At 41.0% G+C, this 19,332-nt stretch overlaps 2 protein-coding genes across 2 annotated transcripts; both read left to right on the forward strand.

Moving 5' to 3' along the window:
* The first annotated feature begins 1,773 nt into the window (after positions 1-1,773).
* LOC142938776 (C-signal) lies at positions 1,774-6,527 on the forward strand. Its single transcript, XM_076082170.1, has 6 exons — positions 1,774-1,978; positions 3,840-3,891; positions 4,340-4,527; positions 5,405-5,578; positions 5,880-5,990; positions 6,089-6,527. The coding sequence occupies exons 1-6, from the start codon at positions 1,826-1,828 to the stop codon at positions 6,200-6,202; spliced, it is 792 nt and encodes a 263-aa protein (XP_075938285.1). The 5' UTR covers positions 1,774-1,825; the 3' UTR covers positions 6,203-6,527.
* A 3,714-nt stretch (positions 6,528-10,241) lies between these two features.
* syt19 (synaptotagmin XIX) lies at positions 10,242-16,417 on the forward strand. Its single transcript, XM_076082192.1, has 8 exons — positions 10,242-11,080; positions 11,193-11,266; positions 12,857-12,976; positions 13,837-14,022; positions 14,168-14,317; positions 14,465-14,584; positions 15,267-15,378; positions 15,473-16,417. The coding sequence occupies exons 1-8, from the start codon at positions 10,891-10,893 to the stop codon at positions 15,778-15,780; spliced, it is 1,260 nt and encodes a 419-aa protein (XP_075938307.1). The 5' UTR covers positions 10,242-10,890; the 3' UTR covers positions 15,781-16,417.
* The last annotated feature ends 2,915 nt before the right edge of the window (positions 16,418-19,332 follow it).

Raw genomic sequence — 19,332 nt, forward strand, 5'->3', positions numbered from 1 at the left:
GAAATTCCACTATGGTTTCAACTCTAGTGCCTTTGCTACAAGTGTCGCTTCACCTTCTTTTCTGTCATGTTCCACAAGTGAACAATGGAGTTGAAGTTTGGAGTTCACTAACTTTATTCAGAGAACTGTTTGGTCAGCCATAGAGTCAATATAGCTCTGAGGTTAAAGTAACACCAGTGTTAAATTAACTCTGGTGCACTCGGACTTTATACTATCTGCTTATTATGCAATTTCGTTGAGTCTGGCTTTTTTTTTTTGCTTAAAGTAGCAGCGAAACTGCCAAATATTAGACACATCCCATTCTGTATGTCCACTCTGCACTGCTTACTGGACAGACCACCTCTTATCTAAACCATTAACTGGTTGCTGTCTTTTCTGTAGAGACAATACCTCACTATTGTGTATGCTCAGGAGAGCCAGTTAACACCCTCCAGCTCTGCACCACACATTGTGCCACTACCAACCCATCATCTGCAATGTGTGCTCTGTGCCAAAGTAATGTGTCTGTAAATGGAGGCATATAGGAGCCAAAATCCAAATGAACTGACCTGAAGCAGACCAGGGATATTGGCTGCTCCCAAGAACCAGAAGCTTTAAGAAAATCTGGACTCAGGATGCTGCCAGAGAAACCATCTGTGTGCTGTGACTGCATAAGCTCCATCAGCTGTGTTGTCACCCTTATCTCTGTACCTCAATCTTAGCTTCAATATTTGAAAACTAACCGAATGCAAAAGCAAACAGCGGATGCCTCTCTCCTTTGCAAAAACAATGAAAGCCAGACTATCTAATCATAAATAACGAATGAATCAGGAAAATCAAATTATTTTATTAGATTATGCATTTGCTTCTTGGAAAGTGCCCCTTTCATTTTGTCAAGTAATCTTTTGAAGATGGAAAATTGGAAGCAAACAAATTCTGCAAACCATGTGAAAATAACAGCTATTGATTTTACTACTTTAATAAGCATTGTCACATATTAAAGGCAACATTTTGCAGTGCAAGCTATGTCACTGACAAAATGTCTGTTTCCTATATTCCATTGTATGAATGTCATGAGCACAAAATATAACAAGTGTACACAGGTAACTCCCCATACAACTCAAAATTAAAAACTTTTAAAAGATTGATGCAATAATTTGATTTGATATGTGTCTGCAGAAGTTCATTAGGCAGAGCTGTAATCCAATTTAGATATTTATTCATGAAATTGCATTATTTAAATATAATTAAGCTTTACTTCATGTCATTACATAACTTAAACAATGTGAATATTGTTCCAAGCATCATACTCGATAAGATCTGTTTTTTTCAAGCCCCTTCACCATGATTTCCGTTGTCAATTGTGTCTAACCTCAATTTATATAACCCAAGTTTAGATATTTGCTTTCATTCAATCGCTCTAACCATCGACGTATGATCCAACCACTGAGATAATGAATCAGATTAGAAACTGTGTGAGGGATTTTATGCGCAATGCCTTGTGGGTCCTGGGACAGACACGTCCAGGACATGAATATCGAGAGTCTCCACTGCTCTGTGTGACGGTTTAAGTTCAGCTCCTGCCCCCTTATCGTACGCAACTGTCGTTTTAACAACTTTATTTCAGGGTCCCCATCTGTTTCAAGACTCAGTTGTCGAAGATAAACTATATTGAAGTGTCCTCCTCGTAAAGCGACTCTCGCTCAGTTTGGTCAAGTGGAGCAACCCTCCCACCTACTGGAGGAGTCGCGCGACAGCTGCAGTTTTTAGCAAAGCCCCCTGTGACGAGCGATATATAATACCTGGAGTCCACTCAGCCCAGCGTTTGTTACGGGTGGCGTTAGCAATGAGTGGTGCCGTGAACTTTAAAAAGTGCGGCTCTGTGCTGGTAACGGGAGCCAGCCGAGGTCTCGGGCTGCAGATAGTCGACAGCCTGGCGCGTGGATGTTTCTCACCCGGCAAGATAGTAGCCACGACCAGGAACCCCGCGAGCACGCAAGTAAACAAATGCACTTACAGATAGCTTAGTAGGTTTGAAGCTAACCACCCTGTCACCACCCCGCATGTAGTGCACAATCTCGTTTAATCACCTAGTTCTACTGGAAACCCGGTCCACTGTGACGGGTGGAGGCACATCAGACGAGTCACGTAACTAGCTAAAGAAATAAAGTTAACCCTCTTTTTACCTTCAAATGTACTAACACCTTTTATCCCTGGGGTCAATTTGACCCCAGCAATTTAAACCTGCAGAAAATTATTATAATTAAATTGTTACCCAAGTGTCAGGTACTTTATATTTGTTTGTTGACTGCCTAAATATCCCTTTAAATAAAACAACCCCCCACCCACCCCCCTTATACATCCAGAATACCTGTTATGCGACTATGGAGAAATGTGCAGATCACCATAAAATCTCACTGATTGACCTAAAATTGGAAAGCGATATCTTTTTGGTGTTTTAATGGCTTTATATTATTTCTAAGTACATATTTTTCTTATCTATACCATTTGGAATGAAAAACTATTTCTGTTATCAAGAATAGTAACATGTATTATGTTCGGGGTCAATTTGACCCCAGGAAAAACAAACACAATTTCAGTATTGTCTGAATGGACAGCGGCCACGAAATGCAACCAGACATTCATCCACAGTCATGTGAGGGCCTGGATTGTAAACAAAGGGTAATTTGCTGAACCCACTTGTCCCATACATCCCGTATTGCTGTGAGTTTGTCACGCTCTCGTCGGCCCTGCCTTGTTTCTCTGTCATCAAAGCGTATGACACGGGAGAGACCATGGAATGTGTTTAGAGACATGGTGGCTGGAAATATTGCCCTTCCAGTGTCAGCAGCCCAAAGGCTTGCTGTTGCTTTGCCTTTTGACTTGTACACTCGTGCCAAAATGAGCAACCCAATGTATACACGCGCCTCCCCTCTAAATTTGTCATCTCAAGTAAATCATTTTCGATTGATGGTGTTATGAAGAGCTCAAATGCTGATTGTATGTCTTGGACATGGCTGACAGCGTATCTGGTGGGACCTGGAACCATTTTGATGACATTAGCAGCACTAAGTCTACCCTGTTGTTCAAGTGGGGAGACGGACCATAATAAGTTTCCATTTTTGGAAGGTAGTGTGTTTGCTGGTGGTTGAGAGACAACAGGAGGGTCAACACTGAGGGTCTCATTCTCATCAGAGGAGGATGCCTCATAACCAGGGTCCTCCTCAACATCATGCTCTGTCTCAGACACATTCTCCTCTATGTCACTTTCATGGTCAAAGAGATGAGACAACACCTCATTGACGGAAAACCTTTCTTTAGAATTCATTTTCAGTTGAGAGAGAGCAGAAAGAGAAATGGTTTAGAAGGCCGCTGTGCAAGTGTTTGCTCCGCCCCCATCTCGTGTGAACTATCAGTGGTTCTCACACTACTACAGTTATGGTTATGTTAGGTTAGGGCCCAAAAGCTTTTTGAAGATTATAAAATTGCATGTTATAGTGACCTCAATATCATCCAAAACAACCAAAACAAATGTGTGTAAAATGTTGAGGTTTCTTATATGTTTTATACAGCTAAAACAGCCTGGGGTCAAATTGACCCCAAAGAACACCGATGCGTACAGCATGTGTACAGGACATTGAAAACATATTATCATGTTTACCCAGTTGTCCCCATTAAATTAGGAAAAGTCATTAAATATGAAGCAAAAAAAAATGATGTCAATCATTTATTTGGACACGTTAAACATTGAATGGGGTCAAATTGACCCCAAAAGTACCAGGAGGTACCCCCCCCCCCCCCCCCCCCCCACACTGGATATTTACTAATGAACAATGAGGTGGTGCTGTTTTGACCCACAGAAGCTTCAGGAACTGGCAGAGAAACATCCCAACATCCACATCATCACTTTGGGTAAGGCAGAGAAGAACCATGTGTGCATAAACAAAGAACGATACAATGTATATAAAATGTATATAAAAACAACACCATAATAGCTTTTGTTGTATGTGGACGACTAACCTAAACACAACCCTAACTTTAAAGCACTAGGCCTGTTTATTTATGATGTGAATGAATCATGTTAAATTCATGGCTCCTTGTCATCCCTCGTGGGATTATTTAGACATTAACCAAGAAACCAAAAGAGTTCCTAAATGTACACCAACCAACATCTTCTAACACAACTACTTGTTGGCCTCATGCATGTGTAAACTATATAAATCAGGTACACACTGGAGATATGAAGTGAAACTGAAAAACATTACTTATTAATACATCTTCAGCATGTATTTTCTTTTTTTTCTCCATTCTTTTCATTCAACTGTCGGTGATTTGATGTGTTGATGATTCTCTGCGCTAGACGTAGTGAGCCAGGAGAGCATAGAGAAGTCTGTGGAGGAGGTGGGCCAGCTCGTACAGGAAGAGGGTCTCAACTGCCTGATCAACAATGCGGGCGTCAACGTGGTGGCCGACTTTCAAACCGTTACTGCAGAGATGATGATCGAAAACTTCCACACCAATGCTGTGGCTCCTCTAATGATCACCAAGGTAATGTTCATTATACTCTTATTATTATTATTGTCATGGATTTTGTGCTTCCTGTCGGCTTGGATGTTGTGAATCGGCTACTTGTTTGGAGCGCTTGCAGCGCTCACTTCACCTGATTATGAAACAAATATATATATATATATAAATAATCAGGTAAAAGAACGAGGCTCTGGATTGAATCACTATGTAGTTTAGCGTTAGTATCATTAAGAGTGTTGATCAAATGCATCTGCTAAAAGATAGCATCTTAAAGTCCATCTCGATCGTTGCAATAGTAAGTCATCACTGCATTAACACTGTAATGTGGTCTGAGATACTTGTACACTCAGTTGCCAGTTTATTAGGTACACCTAACTAAAGCCAATGCAGTCTAATACACACATTCACTCTGAACTGCTCTTGAGCTGTCTTGCATTGTACTGATGGGTGTTTCTTTTATTGATACAAACGGTGAGGACAAAGTCATAGAAACACGACATTGTGTATATATGTCATGCTGCCGTGCTGCCACCAGAGGGCACTATTGTTCTTCCTCCCCACAGACTGGACAATGTGAAACGTGTTTTACTCTGACTGGAAAGGCTCTGGAGTTTGCCCAAAATTCAAGATTTGATAGTGAAATCATTTGTGAAATGTTTATCTCTAGATCTCTAGATTTCAACATGTTCTATACAGATGACGTTTTGTTGTTAATATTATATATTTGCAATGTGGATTGTGGTATTAAAAATCATCATACAATGTAAGCCTCCTGTAATCCTCATGGTCACAAGCTTTTGGATATCTAAGGATCTCTCCATCTCATGAAAACCCTGTGCAGTAGGTTGATTCCAGCTTCAGCTGTGATGTGTGTTTTTTTTATTTCTGCCGCTTCCAGGCCTTCCAGCCTCTGTTGAAACGAGCTGCGTCTAGAGGAGGAGCCGGTGGAACAGGCAGCATGGGCATCCAGAGGGCAGCGGTCATTAACATGACGTCTCTGCTGGGTTCTGTGGAGCTCAACTGGGGCGAACGGGCCAACAACTTAAAGTGGTACCCCTACAGGACGTCCAAGGTATTGTTACCATTGGATACATATAGCTTGATAGCAATTCATATAAAAAAAAAAGTACAAGTCTGTTAATGCATATAAGGCAGGTCAAGTGTTTCATTTCTGACCTGGTGAATGACAGAAAGTCAGAAGCACTCTTCTGTTTGAACATTTTGCAGCCATAGATTTTCGGATAAATATGAGATATGAGCCGCACCCTCCACCATCTCCGAACGGACCAACGTCTGTGCTGTTGGGCCAAACTGTGCTGTAGTGGGTTTCAGGTTTGTGTTGCATAGTAACTTGTTTCTGCTTCCCTTCTCAGAGCGCCCTGAACATGGTGAGTCGCTGTATGGCTGTGGACCTGGAGCCTGATGGGATTCTCTGTATGGCGATACATCCCGGCTGGGTCCGCACTGACATGGGGGGCTCTGAGGTAAGGGCCTGCTCTGTCCACCTCCATCACAGTCTTTTTGGGGTGCCCTTAAAGAGCTATATATATATATAAATAATGTTTTTTGTGTCTCTTTCCAGGCTCCACTGAGTCCAGAGGAGAGCGTTTCATCCCTCCTGTCTGTGATTGGTGGACTGACTGAAAAGGATCACGGGTCATTTCTGAACTTTACAGGAGAGAGTTTGCCGTGGTGACTCTTTCTATAAGCACTTCTAACGGATCCTAACATTTCTTCAGGTTATCGTCATCTTCAACTAGTTCAACTTGCAAAAGTTAAAGGACTCGGAGAGGACAGAGTTTTAGAAATCGTGCATATTTTGAGGGTCCATACTATACACACAGTACGCTGTTAGTCCAGTTCAGCCCTACATACCGCTAACATGCTCCAAAAACAAGTTATCTAAGCTGTGTGTGTGTTTGGGGGGCGACGACGACGACGATGTGCTATAAAGTTCTCTCTTCCTCAGACGTTTCAGAGATGAAACAAACTCTTTTCCATTAAAAGAGGTCACATGTTTATTCCTGTTGCTTTTGTCCTGAACTGCATGATTTGAAGATGATCTTGTTGTCAGTTGTCAGTGTTCGGGGACATTCTTCCTTGTAGGATTTAAGTCAAACAAGGAAGTTTAGTCAAAATGTTTTTCTTCCTCATTCTTGGAGCGGTAAGTTTGGGCTACCCATAATACCTCTGTCTCCAGCGGGGTGACTTGACATATTGTTCTTGTTGTTAAACGGACATTTTTTGGTACAGTTCCTGTTTCCCATTGTGCGTCTCTCTTCAAGCAGGCAGTCCTGCAAAATAATAGGTGACGAGTCTGCGAGATAATGACAACAATGAAAGCGTATAAGGTAAATGTCATTTGACCTCATGAGCCTTGAGTCTTAGTGGCACTTACGCTGTACAATTGTCAGAGAGTTGAGTGTTTCTTATCATTGTCAGTTTACAGCACCTGTGGCCACTGCTGGTTTGGGTACCGTGCACGATAAAGCAGAGCGCTTTAAGTTGAAACTGCAACTTAGAAAATGAGCGGAATGTATCAAACCTCGAATGAGTTTAACTTATTGGATAAGATCATTACGTAAAAGTGCAATATAAATGTTGACTATGGTATATAGTAGAGGAACACGAGGGCTTAGGCAGGATTCAGTGGCAGTTCTCGGGCTACCTGGGCGCAGGTGCATGTCTGACCTCATCATTTGGTAAGTAAGGCCTGCAGAAGGATCTTCAAGAGGAACAGAGCTGAAGATAAGGGCCTGCCAAGCCTCCCTGAAATGTCATTCAAATCTAATCAAACCAGTTTGCCCAGACTGCTGTGCAGGAAGTCATGTGCTGTGTGTGTCTGTGGAGAGCCAGAGGGGAGAGGGAGTGTGCATAGAGCGCCAGAACCGGGAGGAACATATGTGTTAAGGTGCTGCTGTGGATTTCTCTTGCTCACGAGTTACTTTATGTTTAATACATTTGAAGAGCTCTGCATTCGTTACACGAGAAGATGCTCACATTCCTGAAGGAAAAGAAGAACTTCTCATTACTTGCTACAGGTATTTGTGTTTGTGTGTCCTTAATGTTTAGTTTTTTTTAAAGTTCTGAGCTCATTGTAGCTGAATTGTTGTGTGTTATGCCAACCTCTTTTGTATGAATACTAATACTACTTACAACTTTGTAGGTTTTTCTCTGCAACGTTTGTGTTGTTTTGCATGCTGTGTGAGCAGGACAAGTGCTATTTGACTAAACCGTTTGTGATAGCAGATACTCATGTCTCTCTGACCACGCCACAGTTGTACCAGTTTTATTTACCTCGAAGAATAATCCGACTACTAAAGTCAAACTATTTTTTTAAGTGTCAAGGCCCTAAATTGACATCTATACAAATTGATCTACTTACTGGCTGACCTCAAATTGAAGTTAATCCAGGGCTCCATCTTGTGCAGTTAGGCCTGCAGGCCTAAAAAGACAGTTTTAAATACCAGCATTAAAGAAAGCTCCGTTCTTTTTCAAGTGTCCCAGTAAACCATCACAGTTCGAAGGGAAACGCAGCGTGACCAGGAACCTGACACTGAAGCAGCTAAATGGAATTCACTCATCGTTCATTTTATTATTTACACCTGTGCTTTTCCTACTATGATGTTAAATGATTGACCAACACATTCAAGACTTTGGCTGTAATCTTGATCCACTCTGGCTTCTTCACAGTGTGCCATGCTGTCTTTGTCCAAACGAGTATCTTCTAGATGTTTTTTTCTTTCTATCTATATTACCACTCTAATCTCCTGGGAACTCAGAAAGGGTCACATGGGGTCCTAAATGAATAGGAAAAAAATCCTGCAAGGGCTGCAACTAATTATTTTTAATAATGAAGTTAATTGATTAGTCACAAAAAAAGTCAGAATATGGTAATTTGCACAGAGCCCAAGTTTACATTTTTGAATAATTTGCTGTTCAGTCTGAAACCCAAAGATATTAATTTTACGGGTATGAAAAACCAGCAAGTCGTCACGTCAGAGAAACTCGTTTTGTTTTTCATAAACGTCATTTTATGTTGATCACGTAAACATTCCATATTTGTTCTGACATTGCGTCACAAGTCCTGCAGGACTTTGTGTGACTGTCCTGTATCAGGGCTGGATGCAAAGTTGTCACATGCAGCCGTAATGCCAACATGTGACAGCTAGCGTGAATACTGTAGTTGCCATTCACTTCTGCTACTTGAAGTGATGAAATCTAACAGGAATCCTCTATTGTTGATATTGGTGCGCCACGGCTATTATCCGTTTCTAGGACTGTGACTATATACGTATTCGTATTAATCCGTTCGGTACGAGTCTTACTAACCGCACAATACGTTTGAATAATACTAGTGCATTAAGAAAATGCAGAAGCATAAATTGAAGGAAATATAATGTTTTCAGCGCTCAGGTACGACAGAGGTTGTCGACTGGTTTGGTTTGGCTGTGCGACCCACGATCATCACTCAATGAGGGGGCGTGACCCATTCTACTCTTCTGAACACCGTCTTATAATTTGACTTTCACAATTCACTTAATTACACATACTGTTCTGCTATTTGTGTCCTCGTCTCAGCCCTCTGTGTCACGGTGTGTGTACATCTCACTCAAGTCAGGAAACTTGTCAGAATGCCATATTTGATTGGCTGAGCTGCATCACGTGATGTGATTCACAACGCATTGGCCGGTGTTTTTCCTGCACCACTGAACAAGTGCCGTAAATGCTGGAATAAGTCCGCTGCATAAAAAATATATTCCACGATAGAAGCACAAGATTTTCTTTTTTTGTCAGGCAAAGGCCCGCGACCCACCAGACACTGATGTAGGAGACAATGGTCTGTGTGACCTCTGAACCGGAACAAAATAAACCACAACAAAAAGCAGCTGGGGCTTGCAAGTAGCTTAATGGGAAAACAACAGCAGCAACACGCATTCTGCTACACACTCAAGGGCCATTCAGATATTAGATGTAAAAAAAACAAACGCAGTTGATTTACCAAACTCCATGCTCCTTTCTTTGTTGACAAAGAGTTTAATCCCACTGTTAAATCCCAACTCACAAATCCGTTTCTCCTCCTCCTCCAGCCATTCAGTGATACAAAAACAAAGCTAGGTAACAAAAACAACAATCTACACCAAGCAAAATGCAAAACATGTCATAATTTCTTCCATATCTTTCAATTTGAACTCTCACTACTCCGACTAAGCCTCTGCTGTTAAATTTCGTTTCACGATAGTCACGTGCTCGCCCACTGGGAATCACAGCACACGCTGCACCTCACTGCAGAGTAGGGCTGGGCAGTATGACCAAAAATGCATATCACGGTATTTTGTAAGACTCTGGCGGTTTCACAGTATATCACAGTATTTTTTTTCTTCGTGTTAAAGCATTAATTAATTAACGCCAAAAAGAACCAGATCTTTTCTGTTCTTTAATGTAACGTTACTGGAGCGACAGAGCCTCTCCCAGCTGTTAGCAGACTGTTGTTAGCGAGCTGTAACCAGCATGCAGTTCGGCGGGGAAATTTTGTAAATGTACAATTATTAGGGTTACAAATTGTTTATGTGTCACAAACTGTTGTGTCGTGGTGTTTTGCCCTGTTAAATAGCGTTAGTTGTGGGTTGTTAATTGTTGTTATAAAGTTATAACCATGACTAGGGTTCCCTCTCAATACACATAATATAACTAGCTCCAACTGTATCACTCTCAGCAGCAAACAATATATTTTGCTGCCTGTTGAAGAGCAAATCCTCGGTATGATGTATATGTAAAATTCATATCATATGGGAAATTAAAACCTGAGCTGCACTTACTGCTGACGTAGTTGTAGACCAACTACCAGGTTCTGGCACGTCAAAGAATACGCCCAAGATGTCAAACTAAAGATCTGATTGGTTGAACACTATGACAATCAACAATATCGTCCCCATTCACTTAAACTGCACATGGATGCATGTGTGAGTCTGAAGGCCTCTCTTCTTACCTGATTGGATAAAAGCTGTACTTAAAACAAGATGCACTGCGAACTGCGAACAGAGCAACTGAGGAAGACAGTAGCTGTGCAATGAGAAAATAAGATAATGGGAAAAATATTTTTATAAATTACAATACATGTAACCTAGTGTATTTAAGAAAAAATATTAAATTATAAAATAGCTATAACTTTGTGATTCTGTTTAGGCCAGCAGAGAAGGCTTTGCAGGCCCTGACGGCCCACCACTGCTCCAATGGCTGAACCTCCAATATGGCTGCCAACGGGCCCATTCGGTGGTCACAGAGTTCTGTAATCTACATTATAGTGCCCTCACGTGGTCCGTCTTTATTGTGTTGCAGAGGTACGCTTTGGCCACATGGAGCTGGAGAGTCAGGGTTAGGCTGATGGACTATCCAGCCCCCGAGTGGCTGCTGTCGACTGCTGGAGAGCTGAGAATGCCGTTCTCGGATACGGCCAAGTACTGCATCCTGGGCATCTCGGTCGCTCTTCTTCTGCTGGCGCTGGGCATCTTGGCATGGCAGGCCTTCAGATGCTGCACACAGACGCACACTACGATCACCCTGCAAGATGCTGGTGAGTAGATCAGGTGACAGTGCCAAACGGCTACAGCACATACTGCTGATGCCGGGTGTCTGACCAAGAAAGTAATTATCAAATGCATTCTTGTGTCTGATTTTTATCGTAGTGAACCGTGATCCGCTGTACTTGGTTGAAAAGTCAAGAACAGTTGGAAACTACTCAGGAGCTCCAAGTACTAGGGTAAGACAAAATGGATTTGAGGGGTGTGGATGGAAACAGATTTATTTTTATAACCGTAATGTCATCTGTCATCTGTGGCCACCCTATTGTATCAGGTGGCCCAGAGTTCAAAGCCGCCCCCTATAGTGTACAACACAAGTCATGACTCCTTCCCTACTTCCTATCTTGTTCTTCCAGCGCCCTTACTCGTACCCCACCCATCTTCAAACTCGGCCTTCATTTTTGATCTCAGCTACAGTACACGCCTGTTGAGTTTTGTTGATTGCATTTGACTCATTGTGTGTTGATAGAATCTGTCCACAGACATGTAAACACATACAGACAAAACAATACCATTCACATGCTCTCATAGAGAAAAGATCTATGGAAGAGCGCTGAGAGAAATGCAGGATATTTCAGGCTTGACAGCTGACAAAAAACCCACAAAATCAAGGAACTCTCCCTGGAAAATGTAGATGTACTCAGGGTGTGATCTGCCAATTCAAGACTAAGTGAATTTCGAGTCTGGAATAAACACAATAAGTTGTGATTGCCCTGAGCGGCAACAATATACTGTATATAAATCCCCCCGAGGAGTCCAGACACTGGTGGTGGTGGTTGGAGGTTCTGCTGGAGATGCTGATGGAGTGCTAAATCTGCAAAGACGGATGGTGCTGGGGAGGAGGAGGGTCGCACAAAACAGCAGCTGGACATTAGAGGGGAGATACAGCACATTTAAAAGGAGACAGCGGCAAGCTGATAGGCTAACGAAGAGGGTGTGACTCTGCGCTATTAGCTGGGAATGCCCAGCTGTTGAACAGCTGACAGTGACAGCCGGAATAGAGAATGTGCTGCTAGTGAGGGAGCAGTATGAGAGAAAAGCCTACGAGCATAAGCGTGCAGGGATAGTCTTCCTGTCTGAACTTGCGCTAGAGCTTCATTTCATGATGAAAAAAAGGTAACTTAGCCTCTTGCACAGACTGCAGAAAGTCTTTGCTATAGATTTCTATCCTGACATTGATGTGTTTAGCTGCACTATTATTATATCAACAAGAGGAATCAGTGTTGATCTAGTACATGTGAGCTGTGTTTCATACCTCTGTCACATTTTATTTGGATAGTCGACTGTTTCCTTCCTATCACATGACTCGTGTTGGTAAAGGTCCTGCTGCACGTACATTTGTTTTGTTTTTTTACTGTGTTTTTATATGCAGTCTGGTTGGAACAGGGTTAATGTTGAACTTATGGGGGAAAAAAGAGTTGGATGAAAAACTGGCACAAGGACTACACTTCCTTCAGGGTGAGGTTTAGGGCTGCACTCACGTTGTACAGAATAACAGGAGCACTTTTCCCATAATACAACCACAAACCACAGCCTAACAAAACACCACGAGCACCTCTTTGACGAAGCGTTAATGACCTTTTAACACTAAAAGTTATTTTGTCCAGACAGTCTGTGGAGATGTTCTAAATTGGCAACATTGTCTATGTAAATAAAGACTAAGATGAACTTCTTCAAACAAAGGAGAGTTGAGGCTTGTCACAAGTCAAATAAAAGCTGGAGGTTGCTGTAGTTAATAACAACACGCGGATGTCATGCATGCTCCCCAGATGGAGAATGTCCGCACAGAGTTCCGCAGGCTGAGTCGCTGTCTGTCTCCGGCCTCGTTTCCCTCCTCGGGATCCAGCCAGGCGGACGGAGACACAGGGGAGCAGGCCAACATTAAAAAGGTAGTACGTTACTGTACAACCCTGTCGTCACGTCACAATCAATCAACAATGTTTTGCTAGTCTGTTTATTCTCCATCAAAAGGCGTGGGCACTTGTTATCTTCAAAAACTATTCAAGGCTCTGTTTCAAATGTTTTTTTTTACTATAATACAAGGTGTCATACGTTAAATCCTAAGTGGAAGAAGATGTGCGAGACCTGTTTCCTACTCATTGTGTTTTAAGGGAGGCTCATGTAGCTTTTGGACGTATATCTTGAACCATCACACTGTATTGGTGATGTGTTTTTTTCTATTAAGAGCTAGGAGCTCTGTGAGGTCATACTTAGGAGCAGTGGGGATTTTAGCTATATTCTGACATTAGCATGCTCTTATGCTCACAGTGACAATACAAAGATGCTGGTGTTCATCAGGTAATATTAAGTTCTTCACCATGCTAACATTTACTGATTGGTACCAAACAAAAAAGTAAACCTGAGGCTGATGGGAATGTCATCAGTTGTATTAGTATTTGGTCAGAAAGTCTAAATGTTGGACGATGGCGCTAGAGGAAACGTAAGGGGATTATACCAAAGTCTTTCTTAAGAGACCATGAATATTTGTACCAAATTGCACTGCAATCTACCCAATAGTTGTCAAGATATTTTACTCAAAACCAAAGATGTCGACCTCATGGTGGCGCTACACGAGCAGTCGGGGGGTAGATACATCGATCGTCTTTATTGTCGCTGAAGGAAATTTGTTTTCACAGGTTCCACACAGAAACACACAAATACTGAGTTCTTTAGTTCTCCATCATCTGGCTGCTGGCACCAAGCAACATCAACAGCAGCGTTAGGTTACGTGTGTCTTTCCTATAACCAGGTCGATGGATCGCTCCGTTTTTCCATCTATTATGACCAACTGCAGTCCCAGCTGGTGGTCACCGTCCTGCAGGCGGAGGGGCTTCTGGGGCCCGGCCGGATGTGCAGCCTCGAGCCATTTGTTAAGCTGAGACTCATGTGGGCGGGTTCAGAGGGAGTGGAAGTGGACGACTGTACGGACGAGGAGGTAATTTTGTCTTCATTAGTTACCACATGCAGTATGTCAGTCAACAAGTGACTTTATTAAATGAATTGTCGGGCACAGAAGCTCCAGCAGGTAGTGTCTCTGGACTGTGTAAAGCTGTTGTGGATTACTGCTGTGACCCTCTTAGGGCGAAGGGAGTGCACCCGTCTTGTGGACGGTGCTGCAGGAGTGGCGGACTCGCATTGTGAAAGGCAGCTGTAACCCTTTATTTGGAGACCAGTTCAGCTGCATCATGCAAGAGGACAAGAAGCTTAATCACATCAACCTCAGGATGGAGGTACTGCAGTACACTAACCCATCTCTCACCCTCAGTATCTCTCAAATCATTGGAAATGGTTTTGTCAGTTGAAATGAGCTCTGAGTAGAGAAAAAGGAATGTTTTTGTGTGTGATTCTGTAAGTAAACTTGTCTGTGTGCATCTCAGGTGAGGCACTTTGATAAATTCTCCAGACACACAGTGTTGGGAGAGGTGAGGGTTCCTCTAGGGCAGCTCAACATCTCCTACCCTCTGGAGCTACAAGAAGATCTGAAGACACCCAAGAAGGTACAGTAAGACATCATGTATGCAAACACACACACATGTTCTCCAATAGGAAGGTTTTTTTTCTCTTCTTTCAGTTGAGGTGAATTAAAGAATTACATTTTTACTATTTTAAATATTGAACGCTTAAAGGGAAATAAATCACTGAACATGTGACTGTGTAGCATTCTTGTCTAATTGTGGATATTAATGAAATAAGTGACAGGGGATTTGTAGAGTTAATAGAATGAAGACAACCTTGGAGTAGAGAAAGTACACATTGGAAAAGTGAATTATCTTTATGTTATGTTAATCACTTGTAAACCTAATCGATGTGCAAGGATATTTTCAATTTGAGATTGAGTTTGGTTTAATTTTTTACAATTGTGTTTAATTTCTGAAACATATTGCCTCATTATTATTATTATTTTTATTTTTTTTACATTTCTGATTGAAAAGATCTTTATTTATAATGTGTCAACACCGTTTACTTATATTTCCTGTAAATCCCACTACCACCACTCAATCAAAGAAATTCTAGATTGGATGGAATCTTTTGAATTACATGTTTACTGTGGCAATTAGTGTTTAATGTTGAGTTCTATATTTCATATATATTTGTTGTGCTCATGTAGTATTAGTAGCTGTTATTTATGGTCCTGCTACAAAGAAACCACATTTGTTTCTCCTCCCACTTTCCACATAGGATCTTGTAGGAGAGGTGCTCCTGACTTTAAAGTTTCTTCCCACCTCTCAGAGGCTTGAGGTTGGACTGCTTAAGGTCAGAGCGGTCCTCACTGAAATATGCTCAGATGCAGGTAAATAACAAACAACGTCATTAAAAATCAAGCCATGACCATACAGCTGTCTTACACGTACAGTTCCTGATTTTGCCTTCTCTGTGTTGCACAGCCCTGTACGCCAGGATCAGTTTGCAGTGCAACCAGCACAAGTTGAGGTACCAAAAAACCTCCACCGTGGCCCACTCTCTGGTCACTGTCTTCAACGAGGTCCTCATGTTCTCCCTGCCAGAGTTTCCTCTGGAGCAGTGTAAAATATCAGTTTCTGTGTATGAGACTCACACGACTAGGAAATCCCCCAAACATCTGATTGGACAGTTGACTTTGGGGAAGGAGAAAAGTTCAGAAGACGAGCATTGGAGCTTAATGATGCGCTCAGTTCGCCAGCCGATAGCAAAGTGGCATGGCCTACTGATCTGACTTGCAATACTCTCCTGCACTTCCTTGATGTCCGCACCTGCTTGTATCTGACTGAAAGCTGTAGTGCTTGTGTGTCGGCCCTGAGGGATCTGCCCACCTGCTTAGCTGTAAGGCCAAACATGGACCCCTCTCCCTCCTGACACCTCAGCGGTAGAAAGACCTTTCTGTTCCAATCAGGGCAGCGGAGGGACTGCCCAACTGAAACCTTTGTTTGTTGTTAATCGCTCTTTTTAGCTCCAAATCTCATCATATTGAAGAGCTTTAAAGATCTGAAATTTGCACTCCTTATCGCTGATGAAGATTACTTTAGTTTTGCACTCACTCGGTGCATAACTGTGTTGTTTGTGTAACTGTTATCTTTCATATCTGCAGTTCTTTTGTGCTTGTTTTCAAATCCCGTCATTCTGCATTAATAAATCTCTATATTGCTGCTCTGAATGTTCAGTCAATATAGTAATTCACTGTTAATAAGAGTGTTAATTAATGGCTTATCAGTAAGGGAAAGTATAAAATGTCTAGTTTCAACCGACAATCTCACCAAGGATAAGTCGCCTCACTGTGGATTGAAACAAAACAAAACACAATATTCATTGACATAGTGAGCAAGTTTAATATCGCCCTCTTTTTCAGGATCACCATGCTCACAAACACTCAGTTAAACACATTATTACCTCATGATAGGTGTTTTAGTTGTTTTGCCTTTAGAGACTCTCCACTAGGTGGACCACAGTGATTTCCTGCATTGACTTTAGGCCTTTGCCTCCATCTGTTGGTTGAACATTGTTGTTCAGCACTGTACTTTTGAACTCACTCTTGTCAGTGGTGGAGGAAGTCCTGAGATAAATACCACAGAGTAGAAATCCTCTGTTAAATAAAAGTCCTGTATTCACAATTGTACTCAAGTAAAAGTACACAAGTTTTAGCATCAAAGTATACTTAAAATACCCAAAGGTAAAAGTATGCATCATGCGAAATTGCCCCTTTTGAAATAATGTATATTATATTGTTGTATCATAATTATTGATGCATTAGTTTTTATCACTTTGATGTTGCAGAGGTGAAGATGGAGCTAATTTTAACTACTTAATGCAGGCAACTGCTGGGTAGCTCGTGAATTTCCCCCCAGAAATTAATAGGTCCATTTACTAAAATTGTCTCTTTGCAAAGGTCCGACACAGTGTCCAAACTACGTCCTATAGCCAATAATGTGCATTTCCATATAATTTCAACAACATTGTCAAGTAAGTACTTTTACCATACAGAAACATTCAACATGTATGGAAAACAAATGGCTATCTTTACCATAAATATAATCAGTCATAGCACAAAGAACTTATGGCCAACATTTCAAGTAAAGAAAACAAGACAGAATCTTCTGAAAAAGGCAAACAGAGCTTTGAGCAGCCCTTTCTCTTTATTTGTGTATTTACATTTCTTTCTTCTTTCTCTCCTAGAGATATAAATGGTCCCTTAGTCAATCTAGGCTTGAATTGAGTGACATTCTCAAGCACATTTGTAGGTGCTCATTGGTGAGCATGAAATGGTTTTTGGTGTTAGGTTTTAATAGCGGAGAAAGCTGATTCACAACTGAGTCGATCCAAACATCCGTCCTCAGGAAGGTTAAACCAGGGAAAAGAATAAGATAGAGTCTAGAGCTTAAATGTGCAGGGTCAGTTATTCCATGCATAACTGGCTCAATTGAGTGTTGTATTACCGTACTAGCTGGATTAGATCCGCCTGCCGTCTACAGCCGCGACAGACGCAAAAAAACGAAGCTCGGTGAAGATTAGTATTTATTTTCATTGATTTATCAGAACTTAGATCTTGATAGAACCGTCACGCAGTCCAGTTCCACAGTCTGCCAAGGGTGCGTCATCAGTTGTGGTACACTGCGTGCCAGTTTGAACAACGCAGTCGAAAACTGCTGTCAGGTCAGCAGGCACTTACATTTTATTCCACCTATATGCTGAAAATCACGGTAAACGCATTCAAGAGGCACAGATCGGGAGCGAGCGAAGGACTTTGCAAAGTTAGCTGAAAGATTTACGTAAAACAACATCCGTTTTACAAAATAAGATGTCAACTAAGCGTATACAAATTGTATGTGGAAATAAGATTAACTGAATTATATTCACATTAAGTATAAAACATGTTACCTGCATCTCGTGAGTTAAAGGGAAAATAAAACTAAATTGTGGATGAAGTGTCTTTATTCTTTGATTTGAGGGTTGCTGGAAAGATAATTAAATGAATAATATCTGACTGACTGATATGTATGTGTTCAGGACATTTCTGACGACATCCAAACAAAAATCAAACATCTTAACTGTACCAATTAAGATGTTTTATGAAGTAAAAACTGTGAACTGAAATTGTACCTTCAAATAGCTAATTTCTGAAATATTTAAGGTGCTATAAAAATATTCTTCTCAATAATTCCACACAATGACTGATGCATATGTGTTCAGGACATTTTTTGATTCCAATTCGTAAAATCTAACTTTTTTACTGTACAAATTAAGAGATTTTCTAAAGTAAAAGTAAAAGTCCTACATTTGTACTGAGAAATATCTAATAACTAGTTGAGGTGCTATAAAACATCACTTCTCAATAATTCCAGACAATGACTCATACTTTTATGTTCAGGACATCTCTGTCTCCTCCCATAGTGAAAATCAAACATTTTTACTCTACCAATTAAGAGATCTTTCAAAGGAAATGCCCTATATTTGAACGTTCAAAAAGCTAATTTCTGAATATTTGAGGTGATATAGAAATAATTTTCTCAATAATTCCACGCAATGACTAATGCATATAAGTTGAGGAAATCTCTGACTACACATATACAGAAAATTAAACAATTTTACAGTAGTAATTAAGAGATTTCCCAAAGTAAATGTCCTACATTTGTTCCAAGAATTATCTAATAACTGAATATTTGAGGTGCTATAAAAAGAGTTTTCGTCTTATTAATTCCACACAATGACTGATGTATATGTGTTCAAGACATCTCTGACTCCTCCCATAGAGAAAATCAGATATTTTTACTGTACTAATTAAGAGATATTTCAAAGTAAAAGTCATACATTTGGACCGAGAAAATATCTAATAACTGAATATTTGAGGTGCTATAAAAATATTCTTCTCAATAATTCCATACAATGACTGATGCATATGTGTTCAAGTGATATTCATATATATCAAAAATATCAATGGTGGAACCAAAAACAAATTTATCCTTGTGGCCATGATTAATTATTGCTGGCAATTGTAGTTAATTCCTAAATACACACTTAAAAAGTAGGTCTAGCCTAATTTATCCTCACATGGATCAGCCTCATATCCCGCCCTCTAAACACCCACATTCAACCACAAGTGGCCATTGCAAATCACCTCCTGAATGTTAATGCATAGAAATGATTCTGCCGATCACTGGTTCTTTACAGCGAAATGGCATCTACTGAGAGTAAGACTAAGGCTACATCAACACTAATACGTTTTCGTTTAAAACCGGCGTTTTAAAACAAAAACAATATGAGTTCACACGGACCC

The sequence above is a fragment of the Anarhichas minor genome, unplaced genomic scaffold (genome assembly GCF_050575085.1).
Source record: "Anarhichas minor isolate MPS153535 unplaced genomic scaffold, ASM5057508v1 ptg000090l, whole genome shotgun sequence".
Lineage (NCBI taxonomy): Eukaryota > Metazoa > Chordata > Actinopteri > Perciformes > Anarhichadidae > Anarhichas > Anarhichas minor.

Coding starts and splice junctions, on each gene's coding strand:
- LOC142938776 (XM_076082170.1), top strand. CDS start 1,826: ATGAGTGGTGCCGTGAACTTTAAAAAGTGCGGCTCTGTGCTGGTAACG. Junction 1,979..3,839: donor GGAACCCCGCGAGCACGCAA/GTAAACAAATGC, acceptor TTTGACCCACAG/AAGCTTCAGGAACTGGCAGA. Junction 4,528..5,404: donor CTCCTCTAATGATCACCAAG/GTAATGTTCATT, acceptor TGCCGCTTCCAG/GCCTTCCAGCCTCTGTTGAA.
- syt19 (XM_076082192.1), top strand. CDS start 10,891: ATGGACTATCCAGCCCCCGAGTGGCTGCTGTCGACTGCTGGAGAGCTG. Junction 14,023..14,167: donor ACGACTGTACGGACGAGGAG/GTAATTTTGTCT, acceptor TGACCCTCTTAG/GGCGAAGGGAGTGCACCCGT. Junction 14,585..15,266: donor ATCTGAAGACACCCAAGAAG/GTACAGTAAGAC, acceptor CTTTCCACATAG/GATCTTGTAGGAGAGGTGCT.